A 24,304-nucleotide genomic window follows, 5' to 3' on the forward strand; every position below is an offset into this window, starting at 1 on the left:
AACATTGAAATTTAACCCACATCCACCACTTCCAATGGCAGCTCCTTCCAGTCACACAACCATCCAAGTTCCCCCTCAGGCTCCCCTTAAATATTTCACCTTTCAACCTTAACCTATGATCTCTAGCTCTAGGCTCACATAACCTCAGTGGGAAAGCCTGCTTGCATTTACACTATCTATACCCCTCATAATTTTGTACACTTCTTTCAAATCACCCCTCATTCTCTGACGCTCCAGGGAAAAAAGTCCTAACTTCTTCAGCCTTTCCCTATAACTCAGGCCCTCAAGTCCTGGCAACGCGTTTGTAAATTTTCAATGCACCCTTTCAATCTTATTGACATAGTTCCTGTAGGTAGGTGACCAGAACTACACACAGTACTCCAAATTTGGCCTCAATGAGCTCCTATACAATTTCAAGATAACATCCCAACTGGTTTATTCTATACTCTGATTTATGAAAGCCAATGACCAAAAGCTCTCTTCCTACTCTATCTACCTGTGATTTAATTTCCAAGGAACTGCGGATCTGCGTTCCCAGATCCATCATCTCTGGTCTATTACTTATTTGTCTATGTTTTTAAAAATTTTATTTGAAAATATAGAAGAAGAATAGGCCCTTCCACCTCAACGAAGCTGCAACTAATTACTTCCACGTGACCAATTAACCTATTAACCTATTAACCAATTAACCATGTGCCTGTTGGACTGTGGGAGGAAACTAGAGCACCCAGAGGAAACCCACGCGATCACACAAACTCCTGGGTGGTGGTAGAATTGGGCCCAGGTCGTTGAAATTGGAATAGAACTACACTACCGTGATGTTAAAAAGTTGAGCTAACTTTATCATCTAATTGTAGGCGACAGTTCCCTATATTCCGCAACATATCAATGGTGCCATTGAATGCTCGTGGAGGGGTTGAAGACAGCCACGGCTTGCCACGGTGATTATCTGCTTTCTGGGATCACTTGTTTACATTCTGCTCAGACCTTGCTGCTCGTCTGCCAAGAATGCTCCATTGGAAACCTAGTTATAAAGTGATCGTCAGTGACTGGTGGCATGTTACCTGTTTAGTAATAATACATTTGGTCAGCATAATAGATTTGTTATGTTTTTGATTAATGCAGCTCTAACATTTGCCTAATAAGCTGCTTAAGTTAAAACTGACAGCACATAATGCCACAGATGTTTATTAAATTTAAAACTGCAGATTTAAAAATTCAATTAGTAGCCTCCATTATAGCTAATATGTTAATATTCTAAATTGAAGATGTAATGAGGAGTGATTTTTTTTAATTACAATAGTGTTGATTGCTAATTTGCAGAGGTGTAGTGGGTAAAATGTATTTTGGCATCCACTTAAGGGATTTGTCATTACTCTGCCTAGGAATTGCTGCCTGACTCAGAGACAATTTAATAATTTAGGTCTACATTATTTATGTAAAGCCGATCTATCTTCTGCTTTTATACAGTTAAAGGTAATTGTCCAAAGAGCCAGACAGGAGATGAGAGACTATTTTTATCCATAGGGAGTTGCTATGATGTGAAATTTATGCTGTCAAGAAGGTTGGTAGAAGAGGTAACTGAATCAGAAGCCAGTTATATAAAAGGAACAATTTGGAGGAACATGGTGAAAGGGCAGTGGAGGATGATTGGGTCTAATTGGACAGCTTACAGAGGGATGACACAGGGGCGATGGACAGAATTCCCTTCTCCGTACTGGCATTAAATTATCCTGTCTCAAAGTAGTGTTGAATCTGGAGATGTGAACGAACAAGGAATGGTACACTACACTATGATCCAGAGCTTCTTCAAAATTCAACAATGAGGCATAAAACTTGGTAATGACCCCTGTTTTAGCATATAAAAATGTCATGTGATATTGGGTCATGGGCCTACTCGTTTTTGTTGAATAAACACTTTTACAGCCACTAGCTTCAGGCTCTGCAGTGACTTTGTTCACGTCACAACAGTTGTCCCATACAAGCTGGACAAATAGAGTGCATTCCAGTGATAAGAAATAACCTGGGATGTAGCCACATTCAGTGGCGTGACACAGTGACCAAGAAAAATACAGAATCAGCTAAAAGACAATTACTGAAAATTCACTGAGAAATTGCACACATTTAAGTGACAAGCAGGGGTAGAGAAAGTTAAGCTACAAAAAAAATAACATGTTTTACACTCTAATCCAACAGTAACAGAGACGCTTATTGCGAAGGCTGGGTTAAATCCGAAATGGTCTTGGTGGGAGTGAAACTTGGTAGATGTTGCAGTGGGAAATCCTGTTTCTACAGGAGAAAAGGAGGTCACTGTTGTACTTGTTTCAGTGCTCCTACAGTAGAGGCAAGTGTGAATTTTCACCATTTGGTGAAGGAAGAGGCTACTGTTCCAGAAGCTACTCCAGAGTTTTCTTGGGGCCTTGCTGGTGGTATGTGACATGCTGTGGTAATATAAAAAGAACAGTTAGTCCAGCAAAACTGACACTTCCGACACAAACAGTCCTCCTTGCTGTCCACTACACCCCCATTCTTGGAGCCATCAGCAAATTTGCTGATCCAGTAACCACATTATCACGCATGTAGAGTCTCCCAGTAAGGCTAACTGCTAAGGCTAATGTAATGGCTTCTCTGTAGTGTTAACTGCTGATGTAATGGTTTCTCTGTAGCTGCAATGTCTGGGTTATGACTAGTGATAACGGGGCTTTATCCAATGGGAGAGATGTTATTCTTTCTTGTGTGTCTGAAAGCTGTTGGTTTTTGTGGGCTTTGGAGACGCGACTTGAGGAGTTGAGGAGTTGGTGGGCTGCCCGACCCTCCGGGCTCCGGGCAGGGGTCCGCAGGTCCGCAGGGGTCCAACTGAAGAGGATCAGTGAAGGGGAAACCTTGAACTCCAACAAATTGTGCACGGACTGTTTAATAAGATTATTGGCACCTTTTATTTCACATTTTGTTTCTCTACTAACTCCATAGCCAAAGTAAGAGTTATAAAATCTTAATTGTTAAACGCATATTGTGTACTGCTTGTTATTTCGGGTTACTGATTTGAAGCAGGGGACACATCGCGCAGCATGCACCCAAACGAGAGTTCTAAAGTTTGGCTGGGCCAGGGGGGGTTACCACTCCTGAGATCATGCCACTAGGCAAAGCGAGTGTTACACACAGATGACAAACAACAATAGACCTACTGCCGATCCCTGCTGGACTCTACTAGTCACAGGCCTCCAGGGATTTATTATTCCTCTCAACATGCTCTCAAGCATGAGAGGGGACTTGATAGAGGTCTACAAGGTTATGAGAGGCATAGATAGAGTGGATAGTCAGTACCTGTTTCCCAGGGCACCAGTAGCAAACACGAGAGGGCATATGTACAAAATTAAGGGAGGGAAGTTTAGGGGAGACATCAGGGGTAAGTTTTTTTACACAAAAGATTGTGAGTGCCTGGAATGACTTGCCAGGGATGGTGGTGGAGGTTAAAACATTAGGGGTACTTAAGAACCTCTTGGACAGGCACATGGATGAAAGAAAAATGGAGGATTGTGGGGTAGTGTGGGTTTAGTACTTTTTTTTAAGGATTATATGGGTCGGCACAACATGGAGGGCTGAAGGGCTTGTACTGTGCTGTAGTGTTCTATGGTTCAACCGATTCTCCTGCCTTCTTCCTGTAACCTTTGATGCCCTAACTAACCAGGAACCTATCAGCCTTCACTTTACATGTTCCTAATGACCTGACCTCCACAGCTGTCTGCGGCAATGAATTCCACAGATTCACCACCCTCTGGCTGAAGAAATTCCTCCTCATCTCCGTTCTAAAGGGACGTCCTTCCTTTCTGAGGCAGTGCCCTCTGGTCCTAGACTCCTCCGCTACAGGAAGCATCCTCTCCAAATCTCTCTTCTCCTGCCTTTCCGGCATTTTGCAGTCAGTGTTCCCTTCAGAGCTCCCTAGGCCACTCTTCCCTTCCCACCAGCCATCTCCCTTCTGGCAGCACCTTCCCTTGTAATTGCTCTTCCTTTCCCTCATCCGGGGACCAAAACAGCCCAGGAAGCTGCAGCAGCAAGTCACCGACACTCCTTCCAGCCCAGTGTACTGTATTCACAGCTCATAGTGTGTTGCCAACATTACACACTCAGTGTCTACTTTACTAGACACACCTGTGCACCAGTTCATTAGTGCAAATATCTAATCAGCTGATCACGTGGTACATCTCAGTACCTAAAAGCATGCAGACGTGGTCAAGAGGTTCGGTTGTCATCCAAACAGAATGGGGAAGAAATGTGATCTAAGTGACCTTGACTGTGGAATGATTGTTGGTGCCAGACGGGGTGGTTTGAATATCTCTGAAGCCGCTGATTTGCGCACAGCAGACTCTAGAGTTTACAGAGAATGGTGCACAAACAAGAAAAAAACATTCAGTGAGTAGCAGCTCTGTGGGCAAATAAACCTTGCAAATGAGAGAGGTCAGGGGAGAATGGCTAGACAGGTTTCAGCTGACAGGAAGGAGACAGTAACTCAAATCACCATGTGTTACAATTCCATGAATGAATCACCTTCGTCTCATGAATATGCACTGTGTATATAAAGAGCTGGCAACTTAATCCCTCCTGCCAATGGGATCATAATCTCCACTGCTCTTCTGTTGGTGTCTATGGCAGGTCGTATCCTCCTCCTGAAATCATTATTCTAAATCCATGATTAACCTTTGCACATTGGAAGCCAAGTATTTTCAAACAAATGCCTCTAGGTGGCAGTACAGCATGCATTATGGAAACATCCAGTAAATTTTGTTCTGGTTATAGTCACTGATCTTTTGTGGGGTTAGGGGAACATTTTTTTTTAAATCGAGCATGAGAAACTTTGAAAAACATTCCTCAGTGTTTATTAACGATGATGAAGTTCTTTACTTAATTCTTGCTTCAATCAGATGTTTGTGGGCTCCAGTCCGTAAGCGTACTATTCAGGTTCATTTATCAAACGTAGGTATATTGGCACATACAGTGTTGTTTGGATTGACAACCAGCCCAACCTGAGGATGAGCTAGGAGCAGCCCACAAGCATCGCTGCATATTCCTGCAGCCAAATAGCACACCCACAATGACAATATGACAGAACAATATGAACAGAGCGAACCAGAACACAACAAGCAACAAAACAACAACAGCAGAACTAGCCATGTTACCCTCTCCCATGTTCTTCAAGGCCTCCAGGCTTCAACTTTCTCCATTTCAGAGTGGCACCGAGGGAGCACTGTGCAGAAGGTAGTGCCACCTTTTGGCCGAGGTATTAAGCCAAGGTCCTATCGACCTCGTGCACAAGATTCCATGTTGTTTCTCCAATCCCAGATGTCTTAACTAATACTCGTTCTTCAACAGATGGCGCATATGCTGGAAACCTTGAGCAATACACACAAAATGTGTGTTGGAAGGTCAGGCAGCATCTACGGAGGGGAACAAACAGTCAATGTTTAGGCCTGAAACATCAGCAGTTTATTTCTCTCCATAGATGCTGCCAAACCTGCTGAGTTCCTTTAGTATTGTGTGTGTATTGCTCACTAATTTCAGGTAACTTGCATTTGCTGTACTCTGACCAGTTTTGCTGTGGATTAGCCAATGTCAGGTCTCTGGAGCAGGGATCCAATTGCAGATCCAGTGCTGTGCACACAGTGATATTCATTGAGTAACAAATCCTAAGTTGCAAATAAAGTCGGCGTCAAAGTTCAGGCAGAGATGAAAACATCCAGAGAAATCCGAAAACCAGAATCGGAAACAGGCAGAGTCAAAATTCAGACAGACAGAGTACAGATACGAATGCTGGAAAGGATCAAGAGAATTCTCTGACACAACCTGGCAATAAACAGGTGAAAACACAGGACTGAGATACACTGAGCAATAAACAAAGAGGCAGATGATAGGTGGAGCACAATGAGACAGAAGTGGCAGCAATACAGGTAATAAAGAGAAACAGGTAAGAGACAGAGTACTCAGTGATACAGGGGCCGGAGTAGAGCAGGAGAAGAGACAGGAACACATGGCAATACAAAACCACAGACTGACGGCTAGGGGGGAAACACACAAAATGACAAAGTTCATCTGGAGGTACTGACAGCCATCTATAATATTAACAGTTTTTCCCTGTCTGCTGACATTATCTCCTCTGTTATCCATTTTCCACATCTGCATTTCACAACATTTTTTCATCTCTTTGTTTTCTCTCTTCTAACTATTCTCTGTCTATAAATGTGAGAGGCTCTGGCTTCCTTTCCAGTCCTGATGAAGGGTATAGACCTCAAACATCGACTGTTTATTCCTCTCCATAGAAGCTGCCTCGTCAATCCATAACCAGATAGCTTCTTCAACACAGACACAAGAGATTCTGCCAATGCTGAACACACGCAAATTGTTGGGGGAGCTCGACAGGTCAGGCAGCATCTATGGAAAAGAGTAACCAGTAGATGCTTCAGGCTGAGACCTTTCAACAGGACTGGAATAGAAGGGGGAAGAAGGCAGAATAAGAAGTTGATGGATAGAGGAAGAGCACAAGCTAGCAGGTTGTTCTTCAACCCTTAATTTGGGAACGAGAAAGTTTGTAAAAATTCACTACAGCACTTGCTGGAGCAGTTACTGTGGCAGTAACTCAAGATACACTCAGTGGCCATTTTATGAGGTACACTTGTACGCCTGGTTGTTTTTGTAAATATCTGATCAGCAAATCATGTGACAGCAACTCAACGCACAAAGGAATGCAGACATGATCGATAGGTTCAGATGTTCAAACCAAACATCAGAAAGGGGAAAAAAATGTGACCTCAGTGACTGATTGTGGAATAATTGTTGGTGCCAGACAGGGTGGTTTGGATATCTCAGAAACTGCCGATCTCCTGCACAACAGTCTCTAGAGTTTGCTGAGAATGGTTTGATCAACAAAATACATCCAGTGAGTGCAGCTGTGTGGGTGAAAACGCCTCGTTAATGAGAGAGATCAGAGGAGAACGGCCAGACTGGTTCAAGCTGACAGGAAGGCAACAGTAGCTCGAATAACCGCACGTTACAACAGCAGTGCGCAGAAGAGCCTCTCTGAATGCACAACATGTTGAGCCGTGAAGCCGATGGGCTACAACAGCAGAAGACCACACCAGGATCCACACCTGTGGTCACGTTATGGGTGCACTCCTTTACCTAATAAAGTAGTAACTGGGTGTATTTGATGAAGGGTCTCAGCCTGAAAAGTCGGCTGTTTATTCCCCTCCATAGATGCTGCCTGACCTGCTGAGTTCCTCCAGCACTGTCTGTGTTATTCCTGATTTTCAGTACCTGCAGAACCTCTTGTGTATAGTATTTGAATAACTAGTCTTTCACAGTTGAATTATAATCTTTCCTTTTATACTTTAGATTTTTAACATTAGATGATTGAATAAAGCAGGATAGAAAAGCTTAATTTTTTTTTGTTATTCATTCCCAGCAGCATTTTCCACAACTTACCTCTTCTGGGACACCTTCATTGTCTGGTAAGAAATGCCAAACCCCCCAGGATGTCAGGGTTCAATGCAGCTTGCTCTATAATTATTAGTCTTGCCCAAAACTGACAAAGCATTGAAGAAGAGGGATTCCGGATAAACACTGAAGCTTGTTAAAGATTAGGTTGCAGGTCCTTGTAGATGGATGCATATTAGAGTATGGAGGTGAAGTGCTGAATGAGGCTTATTATTGATATCGTGTTCTTAGAAAATGGGTGCAATCTGGTCAAATCTGTTGGCAACGTTGAAACAGAAGAGTTGTAGTTTGGAGGGAGTGTAGCCCTATATCGTTAAAACCGCACAAAGTAACTTCAAAATTACAGGATGTCATATTTTAAAGATAAAATAAATGCACACTAACTTCATCAAAATGTAAAGCAGTGCAAAGGAGGGAAGATCTTACTGTGTGTAGGTATACAAGGTTTACAAGGATTTTGCTGGGAAATGAGATACTGAGTTACAGGGAAGGGTTGACTCCTTTCTCAGGTGTAATACCTTCACTCAAGTGTAATATCCTCACTAAGGTGTAATACCCACACTCGGGTGTAATACCCTCACACAGGCGAAATACCCACACTCGGGTGTAATATCCTCACACAAGTGAAATACCCACACTCGGGTGTAATACCCACACTCGAGTGTAATATCCTCACACAGGTGAAATACCCACACTCGGGTGAAATACCCTCACTCGGGTGTAATACCCTCACACAGGTGAAATACCCACACTCGGGTGAAATACCCACACTCGGGTCTAATACCCTCACACAGGTGAAATACCCACACTCGGGTGTAATACCCACACTCAGGTGAAATACCCACACTCGGGTGTAATACCCACACTCGGGTGAAATACCCACACGGGTGTAATACCCTCACACAGGTGAAATACCCACACTTGGGTGTAATATCCTCACACAGGTGAAATACCCACACTTGGGTGTAATACCCACACTCGGGTGAAATACCCACACTCGGGTGTAATACCCACACTCGGGTGAAATACCCTCACTCGGGTGAAATACCCACACTCGGGTGTAATGCCATCACTGTCCCTGCACAACATCCATTAGATGGTCTTTCCTGCTGCCTTGTTCTGTTATAATTATTGAGTCTGATCATGTGCTCACATTTATTTAAGTTTGATTTTTGATGTTTGCTCATGTGACCGTTCTAATTGTTGATTGCTTACGACTGTTTGCACTGTTGTCTTGTAAATTGTTGGTTGCTATTGTGTTGTCTGTTATGGTATTGTCCTGTGTTTTACGCTTGGCACCGAACCTCAATCGATTCTGGTGCGTTTCACATTCTGGTAATAAACTATTTCCGATTCTGAGTAGGTTAGTATTTTATTGTCTGGACTGTGGGAGAAAGAGGTGAGATTTTACTGAACTATACCAAGTCATTAGAGGTATAGATAGGGTGAATGCAAGCAGGCTTTTCCCCCTCAGGTTGAGTGAGACTACAACTAGAGGATGTAGGTTTAGGGTGAAAGGTGAAATATTTAAGGGGAACTTTTTTTTCCCTCGGGGAGGTGCGAGTGTAGAATTAGCTGCCAGCAGATGCGGTAGGTCACAAATTATAGATAGGGATGGGGTAAGGAGAGGGGCAGGGGTATCAATGGAGGTCTGCGAGTTGAATGTTCTTGCCGGCAGGCCCACTCCCATTCCGATATGTCTGTCCATGGCCTCCTCTATCGTCAAGATAGGCCACACGCAGGTTGATGGAGCAATACCTTATCTCCTGCCTGGGTGGCCTCCTACCTGCCGGCATGAACATCCAACTCACAGACCTCTGTTGATATCCCTGCCCCCCCCCCACCCTTACCCCACAGCCCTACCTTTTTCTCTTTTATTTTCCATAATTCTCCACCTTCCCCCTAGCCCATTTCCCTCCAGCCTATCACTTCCCAGCTCTCTACTTCATCCCTCCCCCCACTTCTTATCCCCCCTCGACCATCCCATGGTACTCCACTCCTGATGAAGGGTTTCAGCCTGAAACGTCGTCACTACCTCCTCCCATAGATGCTGTCTGGCCTGCCGAATTCTGCCAGCATTTTGTGTTTTTATTTATTTCCAGCATCTGCAGATTCACTCGTGTTGCGGTAGGTAGATGCTGTTTCAGTTGTAACAGTCGAAAGGAGCTCAGATCGGTACATGGATTGGAGAGGTAGAGAGGGCTATGTTCTGGCTGCCGGTAGATGGGATTAGACAGAAAACCAGGCTAGCATGGACTGGATGGGCTAAGAGACCTGCTTGGGCTGCAGTGGTCTCTGCCTCTATGATTCTAATCTCATAGCATCATGGAGTCACACAGTGCAGGTTAGGGCTGCTCAGTACATCAGTTCCACAGGAACACATATACACTGATCTCATCTTAATCTTCCCACCTGTCTATTAATAACACTGTCTGGATATCGGACTAAACTGTAAAAGGGTAGAACACAACTACAGGTAGGGGAAATTTCAAACTCCAATATTCTTATGTCAAGCACGAACGCTGACCATTGCCCAAAGACCCTGACTGCCTGCACTGGATGCCGAGCGCTGCGCTGGCTTGCCACTCCCTGGATTTGAATGGCAACGCAAAGGAAGTACGGGTGGCAGCAGCACCCTGACAGGAGACTCCAGGCACATACAGCACGTGCCTTGTGCTGGGTGTGACTGTTGGTACGGTGTTTTGCATCTTGGGCCCTGGAGTAACGCTCTTTCATTTGGCTGTATTCACGAATGGTTGAGTGACAATTAAACTTGAACTTGAGACAAGGTTGGGGCAGAGACTTGTCTCCTGTCAAAACTGGGAGTCTCTTTAAATATTTTAGATGCTCAAAAACATTTAAGAACCATTAAGTATGGTACATTAAAACAATACACGATTAAAATGTTAAAGTAAATAACACAAAGTAACAACATTTCTTTTTCTTCTGAATCTCTAGTTCAGGAATTACCTTTCTACTGAATGGGGATTCCAGTCCTGTGCAGGATTCCAGAAATAGAGTGGAGTGTAATAGAGTGAGGTGTAATAGAGGGGAGTGTAATAGAAAGTAGTGTAATAGAGAGAAGTGTAATAAAGGGGAATATAATTGAGTGGAGTGTAATAGAGGGTAGTGACAGAGGGTTGTTGTGTCACTTAACTCAAGCCAGACACATGGTAGAGCTGCATAGTTCCTGGATTCACCAACCTGGAAGCAACAAAACCAGGAGCCAAGTGATCTTTCCATCTCATAGATTGAGTGATGTATGTTGGTCTGGCCATTTCTCCTGCTTCTCTTCATATATTACCCCAGAATCTTTTACTTTCACCTGAGCAAGTTAGACCATCACAGTTTAACACGTCCAAATGACAACATCTCAGTCAATGTCATATTTAATCTGCACAGCAAAGTGTTGTGTTATGGCTTCAGCTGGAGTGGAAGTAGTTCAAATTCCTTACCATTTCAGTTCTATTGAAATCATTGCCATTTACTTCTGAATGCATCATCCACTTTCTAACAGGTAACTCCGGTGAAAATATCAAATACTAGAGGCCAAGACCTTAAAGTGAGAGGGAGAAAGTTTAAAGGAGAAACGCAAAGCAGGATTTTTACCCAGAGATTGGAAGGTGCCTGGAATGAGCAGCATGATATTTTAAATTTCAGACAGGCAGAGGAGAATGAGGTATGGACCACAAGCTGGCAGTTGAGGTTAATATTATTGGTGGGCACGGTGGGTGGAAGAGCTTGCTCATGTGTTGATCTGATCCACATTCTATTTATTTTAGATCATAATTGGCCTCGAGAGACTTGGGTGCACAACTTGTAATTCAAGGATAAGTGTTGGCCCAATGACCCAAACTGATGGAAAATTCTATCTTTTGTTGCGGAAAGGAAGCATCCACAAGACCTTATAAATACTGTTAAGGAGTAAGATTTACTCTTACAGATTGCTTTAAGTTAAACCATGGAGAAAGAATAAGCAGACTTAAAATTCAATCAATCAAATGGTACACTTTACAAATGATATCAGAAAATTCTTCCTCATTTAAATTAATTAATTTTTCTTCATCTCTTCATCTCATGCTCTCAATATTTATTGCTTACTTTTTTTATTATTATTTCTTCTCTTTATACTTGCACAGTTTGTTGTCTTCTGCACAGTCGAACACTCTAGTTGGGTGGTCTTTCAATGATTCTGTTATGGTTATTATTCTATAGGTTTATTGAGAATGCCCACAAGAAAATGAATGTCAAGGTTGTATGTAGTAATAAATAATTACTCTGATAATAAATTTACTTCAAAACTTTGAAACTTTAATATTCATCACATGGTATAATCTTCCAGATTAGTCACTGGAGGACCCTCTGGAAGATCTAGTCCAATTGGACAGTAGTTCCTCCCTAACTTTTCAGTTCTCTCTCTATATTGTGGAACTGGTTCTAACACCTCTTTGAAACCCTTCTCCCCCCCCACTCTTTCCTGATCTCTTTAGCTCAGTTTCAGATCCATCCCTCATACAGAAATCTAGAAGTTACCATCCTCAAGGCTTTGCCTTACAATTGAGCCTTTCTTAGAAGGACTACCTCCATGTTTTTTTTCACTTTACCTTGCTTGTTCTACCAAAATCCAAATAACTGATAGTTCTGAGTAGGTGCCAGCCTCTTTTTGCATGGTTTTCTGCATAAGTATTTGGTGTCAGCCCTTGCTTAACCTCATAGCACAGAAGGCAAAGACATTCATAAGGATGATAGTTCACGACTTGGAACATGGATCATAGAAAAATAGAGGGTTATGTGAGAGGGATGTGTGAGATCGATCTTAGAGAAGGTTAAAAGGTCAGCACATCGTGGGACAAAGGGCTCATGTTCTATATTCTACATTCTATAACTTCTTGTCATCCACAAACTTCGCTCTGTGACCAGACAATTGATCAACTCAAAATTAAAAGAGCAGGACCACCAGAGAGAATAATCATTTTGGAAATAACACTGTTGGCCAGTTCTGTGCTAATCTATAATACCATTTATATTATGTTCTGTATTTGAGAGGGGACAGGAACTTGTCAAGAGCTAAATTAACCTTTGGAAATGTCCTAACTGGACAACATGGAGACATTAGGACAAAAGTATAATTTCACTTTTCTGAGGGAAATTAAATACTTCAATCAATACATCAACAAAAATATTAATACAGATAAAATTTGCCTTTAAGAAGAATTTTTGGGGACCATTTGAGTCTCTCCACTTGGTTAAAACAGGTGGGACATTCTTAATGTAAAATACTGGAGGATCTCAGCAGATCAGTAAAGGAGTCATCATTTCAAAGCTGAGACCTTCATTAGCATGGCCCAAAACATCAACTCTTTATTCAGAATCAGAATCAAGTTTAATATCACTGGAATATGTTGTGAAATTTGTTAACTTTGCAGCGGCAGTACAATGCAATATATGATAATTAAAGGAAAAAAACAGAATCGCAGTAAATATATATATACATATAGTTAAGTTAAAATAGGTAGTGCAAAAACAGAAATAAATAAAAGAAAGTAGTGAGGCAGTCTTCATGGGTTCAATGTTCCTTCCCATAGAAACTGTCTATTCTGTCGAGTTCTTCCAGCAGTTGTATGTGTTACTCTAGATTTCCAGCATCTACAGAATTTCTTTTGTTTATGGGATATGCTCCTGTCATTTCCTACTGGAAGGCCCCATATTTAGTACCAGGTCTGTGCCAACAAACAACTTTTCCCTTGAATTAACTATATTCCATTTCCAAATCTTATCCAGCCCTTCAACCCTCCACGGCTTTTAACTCTTCCGATTCTACCTGTCCGTCGATCGTCGTACTTCTGCTGTCTGTCTCTGGATTTCTGGAAAGTTTTTCCTTGGATTGCCTCTCATCTCTAGCTCTGCCACCTCCCCCACATACCTACCTCTCCCAACGGGACTTTGACTATCTCCTTGTTGGGTTCAGTGTAAAACGATTCGATATGTTTTATGCTCAGGGCGCTATATAAATACAAATTGTTGTTTATGCTGGCTTCAAGGAATTCCAGCAGAACAGATTCAACAGTAGCGCTAATTTTTCTCATGAGGCAGTTGATCTGGGTATGACAAAATATCACAGTTGCTGCAGCAGGCAATACAAACATTGCACAGCTGGCTAAATATTACAGCTAATGTGGGAACACAGCTAGGAAGGGTTTCTTGGGGAAGAAAAATTGAATTCCAGATTTCCACATGAAATATTTCTGCATGTTCCATTTGAAATAAATCTGCATGTGCCTGTAGCTAAACTTGGCAAAATATTTTCTCTTCCTATTTATATAATTATTTTATGCTGCATCCAATTGGCACCAGTTGAATAAGATGGCAAGAAACGTTAAATTTCACACCCCTGGGATCTCATTGTTGATCCATTAGAGCCATGGAGCAGTACAGCGTAGATACAAGCCCTTTGCCGATGCCGACTACAGTGTCCATCAGCTAGCTCCCATTTCCTGCGTTTGCCCCATAATCCCTCTAAGCCCCATTTACCTATCCAAGTACCTCTTAATGATATAACTGTACCTGCCTCAACACTTCAACTCCATATTCTCACCAGTGTCTGCACCTTTTAAATCTTCCCCCTTTCACCTTCCCTTCTCACCCTAAAACTACCGTTTACTTACTGCCTGTTAAGCCTTTGGCATTTAGGTCAGCAATAATGGTCCTCCATCTCAGTCCGTATAGAACGATTCTTCATTGCTGCTTCTGTAGCAACTGTTTTTTGACCAGTCGGGGTTGTTAGCCCTGAGCTGAACCCTCGAACCTGAAGGAATGGTGGACCATTCTTAGTTTGGTCTCTGCACATTGACCTGCTCAGCATGGGTGATCCTACCATAAGCCGAGGCTCAAGGCCCTAACTCCAGCTGACGTAGCTCTCTGGGTAAGTGAAGGACGCGAGCATCCAAACCCTACCACAAGGTTGTGGTGCTCTTGGAGGCCTAAAACTATGCCCCCTAGTTTTGTACTCCCCTACGCTAAAGAAAAGGCTGCTGTGATACAACTTACCTTTATTTCTCATAATTATAAACACTTCTGTAAGGTTGACCCTCATTAGTGTAAACAAAGCAAAATGGAATTCCTCTTTTAACCCTTTGTGTAATACAGTCACTCCCTTGTTTGTCAACCAGATGCAACCTGTAGTTGAAAGAACAGCCATTGACAAGAATAGGCCTGGGGAAATCATATGTTTCAATGATGGACATAAAGGTTATGCCTTTCCCATTTTCATTACCTTCCACAACATATTCTACAATTGCATTGAAAATACCTGTTAAATACCTGCAGTAAGTTTACCCGTCTTCTCAAACATTGCTCTTGGAGTGAGTGGTATATGCCGCTCAACTCAGGAGAATTCCACAGGCAGGGTTTCAGTCATTGATCATGCACAAAATTTCCAGTAAGCTCCCAGGACTGCAAGGGAATTGAGCTGAAATGAATTGTACTAATTTTAATTCCTTTCGAAACCTGTAGGTGTTGTTATTTAGTAGCACTCCTAGCTTGTTGTACCTTGAATCAAAGCCCATGGACCACCTAGTTGGAAAGGGACCCATTAAAACTAAATGTTTTCACCAAATGGGAGAGAGTCAAATGATCCTCAAGTAATGTTTCAAAGGCAAATTTTAACTGAGTTTTTATTGTTCAATATGTTACAATTTTCAAATTATCGGCCAGAGATAATTATACGCTGATATTACTGCTTCATCAGACAAACAGTCCTTTTGGCAGTTGCTTGCACTTACTATTAGGAGTGTTGTATCATACTGGAGCATGGTTAAATAGATACCTTAAATTGACAAATGGATCTCATCAGTGCTGCTAACATTGAAGAAATATTTCCTCTTGTACTTTCTTTGAAGGTATCGCACAATTTAAATCTGATTTTCTTGCACTTAGGTCCCAATCTTAGCTATTTCAGTATAGCACAGAGGCCCCGACTGTTTTTATGCCATGGACCGTTAAGCAAGAGGTCCGTGGAGCCCAGGTTGGGAACCCCTGGTATAGCAGTTCAGTACCTTGATAATTATTAAGACTCCTTCTCTAATATGTATTGATTTGAAAGGATTCTTTTGTTAACACCTGGTTGGAGAATTTGTAATTTATTTATTGAGCTACAGCGCAGAATAGGTCCTTCTGGCCCTTCAAGCCATGCCTCTCAGCAATCCCCCAATTTAATCCTAGCCTAATTATGGGGCAGTTTGCATGACCAATTAACCTACTAACCTATATGTCTTTTGGACTGTTCGAGGAAACCGGAGCACCCGGAGGAAGCCCACGCAGTCACAGGGAGAACGTACAAACTGCTTACAGGCCCACAGTAGTGTAGTGGTTAGCACAAATTAAAATCTCCTTTAAAAATACTGCTAGGTTGATCATCACATCATAAATATTTCAAAAGAGTCACAATTTGTAATGAATGATTACAGTTATGGTACTTAGTTTTGGATTAGTGCTTTACTTAGCCTATTTTTCTTCCTGCATGAAACACTTTGTTACCCACCCCTCCACTTCCAGCAGGATAAAGCAAGATGGCCTAGGCTTTAGGCTTTGGACTTCCAGCTTGTGAATGGACAGCAGAAGGTGCAAGATGGCCTAGGCTTTAGGCTTTGGACTTCCAGCTTGTGAATGGACAGCAGAAGGTGCAAGATGGCCTAGGCTTTAGGCTTTGGACTTCCAGCTTGTGAATGGACAGCAGAAGGTGCAAGTCAAGCACAACAAACCAAATGATGTCAGCGATCCATCTGGCAGCGTGCCTGGGAGAATGTAAAATAAAACATAGTTCACAAGATTGCGTTAAGCAAAACTAAGTGACAGGCAGCTTAATTGTAATGTTTATAGTTAACAGTTGACTAAATCTGACAATTGTTTTCCAGTCCTATGGAGAAGTTAATCTCAACTAATCCAACTCCACCACAAAGAAACCGCTCTTTTGGTTTTAGCCTGGCCATATTATGCTGGCCCATGTGAGTGAATTGTGTTTCCCACATTACAGCAGAGATTACATCTCATCCCTACTTCATCAGCTTAAGTATACTTCAGAATGCTTTGGGAGTTATCCAAGGTGCTATATAAATGCTTTGCTTCACTACCAACTGTGACTAGAGTAACCGCCAACCCTTTGCTCAGCTCAGCCGTTCCTCCTCATTTATTATTTGGACTTTGTGAAATGAAAATTTACGGAAAATAGAATTTTGGAAGTGTTAGTTGCTCCTAGTAAATTTAGAGATTAAAACATGCAATATTAATTTCAATGCAAAAGAGTGTAATATTCAAGATGTTTAACAGGAAATAAGATCGCACTCAAACACCGTCCCTTAATGGTACTCCACCATTCAGTAAAATCACGTCGAATCCTCAACCTGCTGGATTTTCATAAACCTCGATTCAGCGTCCAAAGAGCTATCAATCTCAGCCTTGAACAACTGGGCATCCACAGCACTCAACTGCGTTCCAATCTTGGATTTCTGCAGCAAAGGGATTAAAAGACGTGAGTTGCAATGACTGGGAAATGTTTAGAAGGCAGTTCCACTATGCACCATATCATCACCGTTCAATAAGGAGTACGGATAAATAATTCAATTGTTTTATTTACGTTTGCCAAGATATTCACATGGCACTTTTTTTACAATATAGAAAATATTCACTGACAGAAAGGTAGTACTATCACAGAAATATTACATTGATTCTCACTGTTGTAAATGTGCATTTGATAAGTTATCATACTACACATTTGAAAATACTCAGATTTTTTAATTTATTAAAATACTGCATGGAATAGGCACTTTGAGTCACATCACCCAGCATCACACCTATTTAAATCTAGCCTAATCAGGGGACTATTTTCAATAACCAATTCACTTATCGACTGGTAGGTTTATCGACAATGGGATGAATCCGAAGCTCCTGGAAGTCACAGGGGAACACGCATAAACTCCTTACAGGCAGCGGCGGGAATTGAACCCTGGTCGCTGGTACTGTAAAGCGTCGTGCTAACCACTACACTACCATGCCAGTCTATTTTTGTTTGTAGGTGACCATTTGAACTTGAACTGTTAGTTGATGAAAAGCGATCTTGTGCAATAGTATGTTTCAATTAAATCACATAGAATTTTCCGAGTGTAATAAGATTTTTAAAAAATGTATCTGTGTGCTAGTAAGGCAGCCTTGAAAATGTTATGCCTGTACTTCATTGTGAAAATTTCAACATAAAATTTAAGTTATCTTATTTGCATAACATGGTCATAACGAAAGTTTAATGTTGCTTTTATACTAACCTCACTAACCCTTTTCCACCAACACCACAAAAGACAGGAAAATAAACTCCAAAATACAAAAATACTTCCAAAACAATTCTAGGTTACTGAGAGAACAAGATGCCAGAAGATAAATATTTGACTTGTCGTCAAATTCATCCCATCCTTAGAGAATTAATCTTTCATCTATTTACCTGTTATAATAGTGTTTTTTTTTCTCCACCTTACACTTTTGCACCTCCATTGAGGTTTCTATGAAGTACCAAACTGTTGACATTTACTGCATAGGGAGTCACTATAAATACACCTTTCAAGAAGCACAGAATCTTGCATACAGTGCAGAGTATGAATCATGTCACCCACTCAGATTGATAATAGGAACTAGGCTTATTTCTCCCTCCTATCTCAAGCACCCAAATAAAGACGGCTTCAACATCCCCACAAATTGAGAGTATAGTACAGCTCGTTCACAGTTTTAGTCAGACCTACTAAAGAATATTACTTGAGGTCAATTTTAAAATGATTGTACTTCCAGAAAGCAGAACTAACCCAGCTCCGGAATACATTCTCAGCAGTTCAAGGAGGCACTGACCTTAATGCTCTTGCTTTCATTTCCCGAATTATTTTATGTACAATTCATTTTCTTTTTTTGTTTATTAAGAAAATACAAAAGCCCTTTGCATAATCATATACCACCCACAATGTTTAAGAGCTTCCATTTGCATTTTTGTTGCAAACTGCAATCCAGAAGTGACAGTCGGTATTTACATAATGTTCTACAGTGTTTTAATTACAATAAATTGCAAATATTCAGTAGGAAAATTGAAAGGAAAATATAAAAAAGTAACATTAATTTCTTCAACATTCCTGTTAACATCTACAAACAACTCATCAGATTTCAAAACTTCAAATGCTAATGTATTCGTATTAAAACTGAATGCTATTCATCAACCACTTTAAATCGGCCGTGCATCTGAATTGTGCAAAAATGAATGAAATCTGGCAACTGGTAGAAAAATAAAACTTTCATAATTTAAAAACTAAAATTCCTAGTACTTGAAGCACTGAATGTATGTAGCATTGTTCTATTATAACAACTGTTTTTTTTTCCTGTCATTTTTGAGATCTAGGCACTTTAATATAAAATGTCTGTTTCTTTCCCATACCGTGGTGTAACAGGATTACACATTACGACTTCATTCTGCTTGCAGAATGAATATTCATGATAATTTTCACTAGCTTGCTTTGACTTTTGTTGTTTCCTTTAGTTGGGAAGATTTGCTGTTGAGAGGTGCCTGCAGAAATTATGATTTCAACTCTTATATATTTTTTTAGAAACAGGAAAAAGGAGGGGGGAGAAAGTTTGTCATGGAATTGCAGATACAAATTCAAACTGGTCAAGTGCAGAGCTCTAACATGTTGTGCCCAGTACCCTTCGGCACAGCCAAATGTTTAACCAGCTGCCCTTTTGGCCTGTTTCCCCCCCCCCCCCCTTCCAACAAAGGACAGATACAAATGAGTGACCTACAAATTTACAGGGGAGGGAAAAAAACTGCACCATGGTTTCAGGGCATAACACATGAATAGAACAGATGTTTGAACAGCTTTACTTTAAATATCAAGCTATTTTGATTGTTTTGAACAGTCCAACGTTGGAAGTGATTTAATAATATCTTTATCATTTTGCCCACCCAGAAAACACTCAAACAGGACAATCATTAACATTCTAGTAGGTGGATACTTCCAAAATATCAAGATAATTCATTTATCATCTGTCAGATTTTTTGCTGATCTGAGATGACCAAACACTGGACAAATAAAAGCCTGTATGCTATCCGTCAAAAATTACAAAATAGAGGCAGCGGTTCATCTCTCTCCAGTGCACGGATAATGTTATCCTTAAAGTATTTAATGACCTGTTCACAGACAGGTTTTGTTGTAATCTACGAATTATTCCTCACAATTCTCCTGATCTTTTACTGATTTCAGTTCTGTTGTCATTGCATAGATCTGTAAGAACTAGGGAAGGATCTTGACAATGCTCATCTTACGCGCTGTGAAATACTTCATAAAGATGTTCTACAAATGTGAGTTGTCGCTGCAAATTTTGGTTTCATCCAAGTAGAGTATTGCAGGATTCCTGGCGCTTTCAGTGGAACTCTTTCATCCCGTAAAGGCCAAAATATAATGTATTTAATTTAACCTCACTAAACTAAAGCATCTTGTAGAAATAAACGTATTCACATAATTTTAGTATAGGAAAAAATACAATTTAATGACAAGTATTTTCATATAGGATGCAATTTTTAAACAGGTTATTGCTATTTTGTAAAGGGCCATTAATGTTCTAAAAAAGGTAATTGAGATTTATTCCTTTACCTACAAACACGTTTGTAAATAAAGATAAATTTCTGTGGAAGATGCGTTATTTAGCATCTCAGGATTGTTCAATTTATGTGTGCCTACAGAAATAAAGAGGAAGGAAACCTCAAAAGTGCATCAGGAGTTTAAAATCTCATGTACTCGAAAGTCTGGAGTTGACTTTATGTTACATCGGAAATGAGTAAAATTCCATCAAAAGAAAGACAACTAAGCAGCCTTTTCAATTTACATAATTTATTGCAGTTAGCACACAATTTAAAAATTCCACCAACGGCACATCAAGGTACAAAACTAAACAGCATTATAATTTACTCCCCCCCCCTTTGTTCTGAAAATTAAAAACAGACTATGATTGTCAAGGCTAACGTCAGTCTAAATCCAGGTAAAAAGGTAGAATGTCACAGGCTTGGGGGGGATTGTGGTTGAGGAGGTTAAAAAAAAGAGGAAGGGAAATAACAAAAATAAAACTAGTAAAAGGTCACCTGTAAGGTAAAAAGTAACTGAGAGTCATACTCACAAATACCACAAAGAAAACTAACGTGGGAACCAAGGAAGCTGTTTCATTTTAAAGACACTGATTGTCTTACCTAAACAATTTTTTTAAAATCTACAGTTCAACATACTTTTGTCAGACATTTAAACTCTTCAAGTAACTAGCATAATTACAGAATCTTAGAGGCCATTTCACAGCTTTTTAAACAATGTCAAGAGCCAAAAGAAAAAAAAACTCATTTGACCCGCTTTTTAAAAAAAAATCCAGCAATACACAATCTAGTTTTTCCATTAATAATCATATTGCCTTTGTGCACAAAAATAAGCTATGTTTACAGTAGTTAAGGCAATCAAGTAAAAAAAATAAAACCCACGGAAAGAAAGGGGGAAAACAGCCACGTTTCCGTGCTACTCCCAGAGACCTTATTGCGAGTGCAAGACAGGAAAACAAACACTGTGCAAAACACTTGCCATATGTGTTGTTCATTAAAACCACACACATACCAAGCAGCCACTTCAGCTGCTTGGTTACACATTATACAACGAACCCCTTCTTCAAAACCGGGTTCATGATCCTTCTTGCCCAACCCCACCCACCCCCAAACTTCATGGCCAATGTAATCAATTGATTTCTATCAACCACCAATTCCGATCACATGAAAGCAGGGAACTTCCACTGGAATTTGTGCTGCACCACTATCTAATATTGAGAACACAGGCGACTGGGAAAGATGTTTCACACATTGAAACTGCATAGCAGTGCACTTCTTTCCAAAAGAAAAATTAAATTGCTGTGCAACACCAGTGGCATTTTTTCACGGTGCCACTGCACTTGACAAAAATGCACCCCGGGTAAAGAAAAAGTCTCACTAATTAAATAAAAACTTAAGTTACTCACTTTGCCAAGTTTGTAGAATTGCAAAAAAAAACCCAAAACATCTGATAAAACTCATGCATTTTCTATAGCCTCAATATTTACTTTCATAATACCTGACTAAGAGCGTGAAAACAATCCATCAGGTTTGTTAAATCCATTCAATGCAGTAAGACGTACAGTAATATAATTCACATTTTCAAACATAATTTTTTAATCTGCCTGAAAAATCCCATACATTTAGAATCTAAATTACATCAAGTTTCTGGTTAACAGGGTAAAGAACCATTCATTTTGCAAATTCACCTTCCCAGGCATACGGAAATGAACTTCATCATTATTTTGTTTACAGCATTGTACAAAAAAAAGTTTTAAATATCCAGAAATTGTGCAACATTAAAATATTAACAAGTTTCAATGAAGACCTTAAAGAATTAGTGGTTCATTGTTAAAAATTTCAACAACAAAACCTCATGAGCTATACAGCAGCATCCTTTGCTGTGCACTCCACAACTGCAGGGTGCATTTAAAAAGAAAATAAGAACATTTATTAAATAAGTGTCGAGTTTAATAGTTAATTATTATTTACCTTATGTTGCATTATGAATCACAGAATCTCACTTTTGTAGACTGTGTTGTGATAAACAGTATTTATAGTTATTACTTTATTGAGAGAACTCAGTGCCTAAAAAGCTGCAGAAGAGATGACCAGAAACTTGATTTTTAGAACGTTCCACAGCTAGGTTTTATTTCCAGAGTTCTTGCGAGCTGTCTTCTATGGTCCAGTCTCGCATTGCAGGCAAGTTAAGAGACTCTGTTTTAACAGAGAGAGTGTTTATCAGCTCACAGTGAAATTTTCTGATGTGTCTATACAGGTCACCCGACTGCGTGAACCTGCGCTCACACCACTTACACGCGTGTGGCTTCTCCCGGGTGTGAACCACTGCGTGCCGGCTCAAATTATGCGAATACTGGAAGCTCTTCCCACACTGACTGCAGGTGTACGGCTTTTCCCCTGAATGAGTTCGCTCGTGCCGTTTCAAGGTGTACATGCACGAGAAAGTCTTGCCGCACAGCGAGCAGGTGGGGACGTTGACGTCGGTGGTAGGTTTGCTCCGGAGGCCGTCCTGCTCTCGAAAGTGCGTGCTCAGGTGGATCTGCAGGATGTGCGGGCTGGGAAAGACTTTGTTGCACAGGGGGCACATGAAGATTTGGCCGGCGGAGCCAAGTATGTTGGAGCAGTAAGGGAGCAAGCTGCTGTCCATGTTTCCTTCCATCTGGGCTCCGTCGTTCTCGGGGGTTATCATCTCGTCGTCGCTGGCTCGATCCTCTCGGTCCATCTCGCTCGAGACGGAGGCTTCTCTTCTGGCAGACACATGGAGTGAGTCATAATGAACCCTGTTCATTGCGTTTCCGCTGTCCTTCACCGTGCCACTTTGATCCATGTCAAAGTCATTCGTGCTGCTGCCTTCACCATCTGAAAACACTTCCTTCTCTACTTTAACCTGGATCAGGTTGTTTCTGGGGCCGTCTTCATGCGGTGAGACATAAGGGTGGCTGGCATTTTCTCCTGCTGGCAGCCCAGACTTGACAGACAAATCCAGCACACAGTCAACATCTGCTGAATCCTTAATGGAGCTGACAGACCTCTGGGACAAAGGCCCTGTTGAGCTACAGGGACTGGACACTGTTTTCCCAGCTGTTATTGCCTGTGCTTCAACCTCCACGCCAGGCTGAGTGATGCCTGCTGAGTCAGAGGGTAACCTCATCCACATGTTCCCAGATTCAATGACCAAGTCCCTTTTGCTCGACACTGCGGCGCTCAGCTTCTCCTCCTCCGTTTCATCCTCCTCGCTGGCCAGCTCCCCCACTGCATGTGCACTGCTCACGGAGGAGATCTCTCCCTTGTCCGAGCAGCTGGAGGCGTCTTCTTCCTTCTTGGTGCTGTCCGCCTCTGCGGTGGATTTTTCCTTCAGCTTCTTTTTGCAGACTTTGACTATGTCGTACATGTGAAGGTAACTCGCAGCTGCAAGTACGTCCTCAATAGGCAGGTCTTTGAAGTGGAGTTTCCCCTCATACATGAATTCCAGGAGGAGGGCGAAGGCTGGGGCTGTAACAATGTCGCTGTTCAGATGAACAATGTCTCTTTTGTCCAGCTGGTCCTTGTAAAAGAGATGGAAGTACATACTGCACGAAGCCAGCACAGCGCGATGAGCGCGGAACTGGGCATCCCCAACCAAGACGTTGCAATCACAAAGAAAACCTTGATGCCTCTGCTCACTCAGACATTGGAGCAAATGTCTGCTGTGGTCGGGAAACTCCATACTGCCTTCATAACCTGTAGCAGATTTAAAAGAAAAGTTTGTTAACATTTAAAAGAAACACACAACTAATGCAAAATGCAACCCTCTCCAAGTCCCCTGAAATCTACAACTAAAAGATTAATAAAAAGAAAAATAAACTTTGGTCAGAGCGAATTATTTTGTTGCTACCCTTGGCAGTGCATGGGAGAGGGAAAAGCACGTAAACTGCCACAAGACTCAATCACATTAACTGTACTATGTCCGAATCTCTAATCCTTAAAATGGCTAAAAATAAAGATTACATGATAGTCAGTAAGGTACTGTTGATCAAATTAGATGCCTAAAAGGACAGAGACAGGACGAAAACGAAGCTTATAAACATCTGATACAGATGACTATGGCCATATGGCAGCTGCTGCCCAGATAAAGAGATTAAAGAATGGAGTGCGATTACAGCTGTCTGGGCAATTCCACAC

The 24,304-nt window shown here is 41.2% G+C and overlaps 1 protein-coding gene across 6 annotated transcripts in view; it reads right to left on the reverse strand.

Annotated features, from left to right (window-relative positions):
• Positions 1-11,883: 11,883 nt before the first annotated feature.
• The window catches only part of zbtb18 (zinc finger and BTB domain containing 18), a 65,699-nt gene continuing 53,278 nt past the window's right edge, over positions 11,884-24,304 (reverse strand). For 5 of the 6 annotated variants that reach the window (XM_059985592.1, XM_059985588.1, XM_059985589.1 and 2 more), the window contains exons 2-3: positions 22,115-23,863; positions 11,884-16,988 (exon numbers count right to left, since the gene is read on the reverse strand). In XM_059985592.1, coding sequence (XP_059841575.1) covers positions 22,272-23,849 — 1,578 coding nt within the window. In that variant the 5' untranslated portion in view covers positions 23,850-23,863 and the 3' untranslated portion in view covers positions 11,884-16,988; positions 22,115-22,271. The remainder of the gene's footprint in view (positions 16,989-22,114; positions 23,864-24,304) is intronic. The other variant, XM_059985591.1, reaches the window with a different exon arrangement.

Source organism: Hypanus sabinus, chromosome 12, assembly GCF_030144855.1.
Source record: "Hypanus sabinus isolate sHypSab1 chromosome 12, sHypSab1.hap1, whole genome shotgun sequence".
NCBI classification, from domain to species: Eukaryota; Metazoa; Chordata; class Chondrichthyes; order Myliobatiformes; family Dasyatidae; genus Hypanus; species Hypanus sabinus.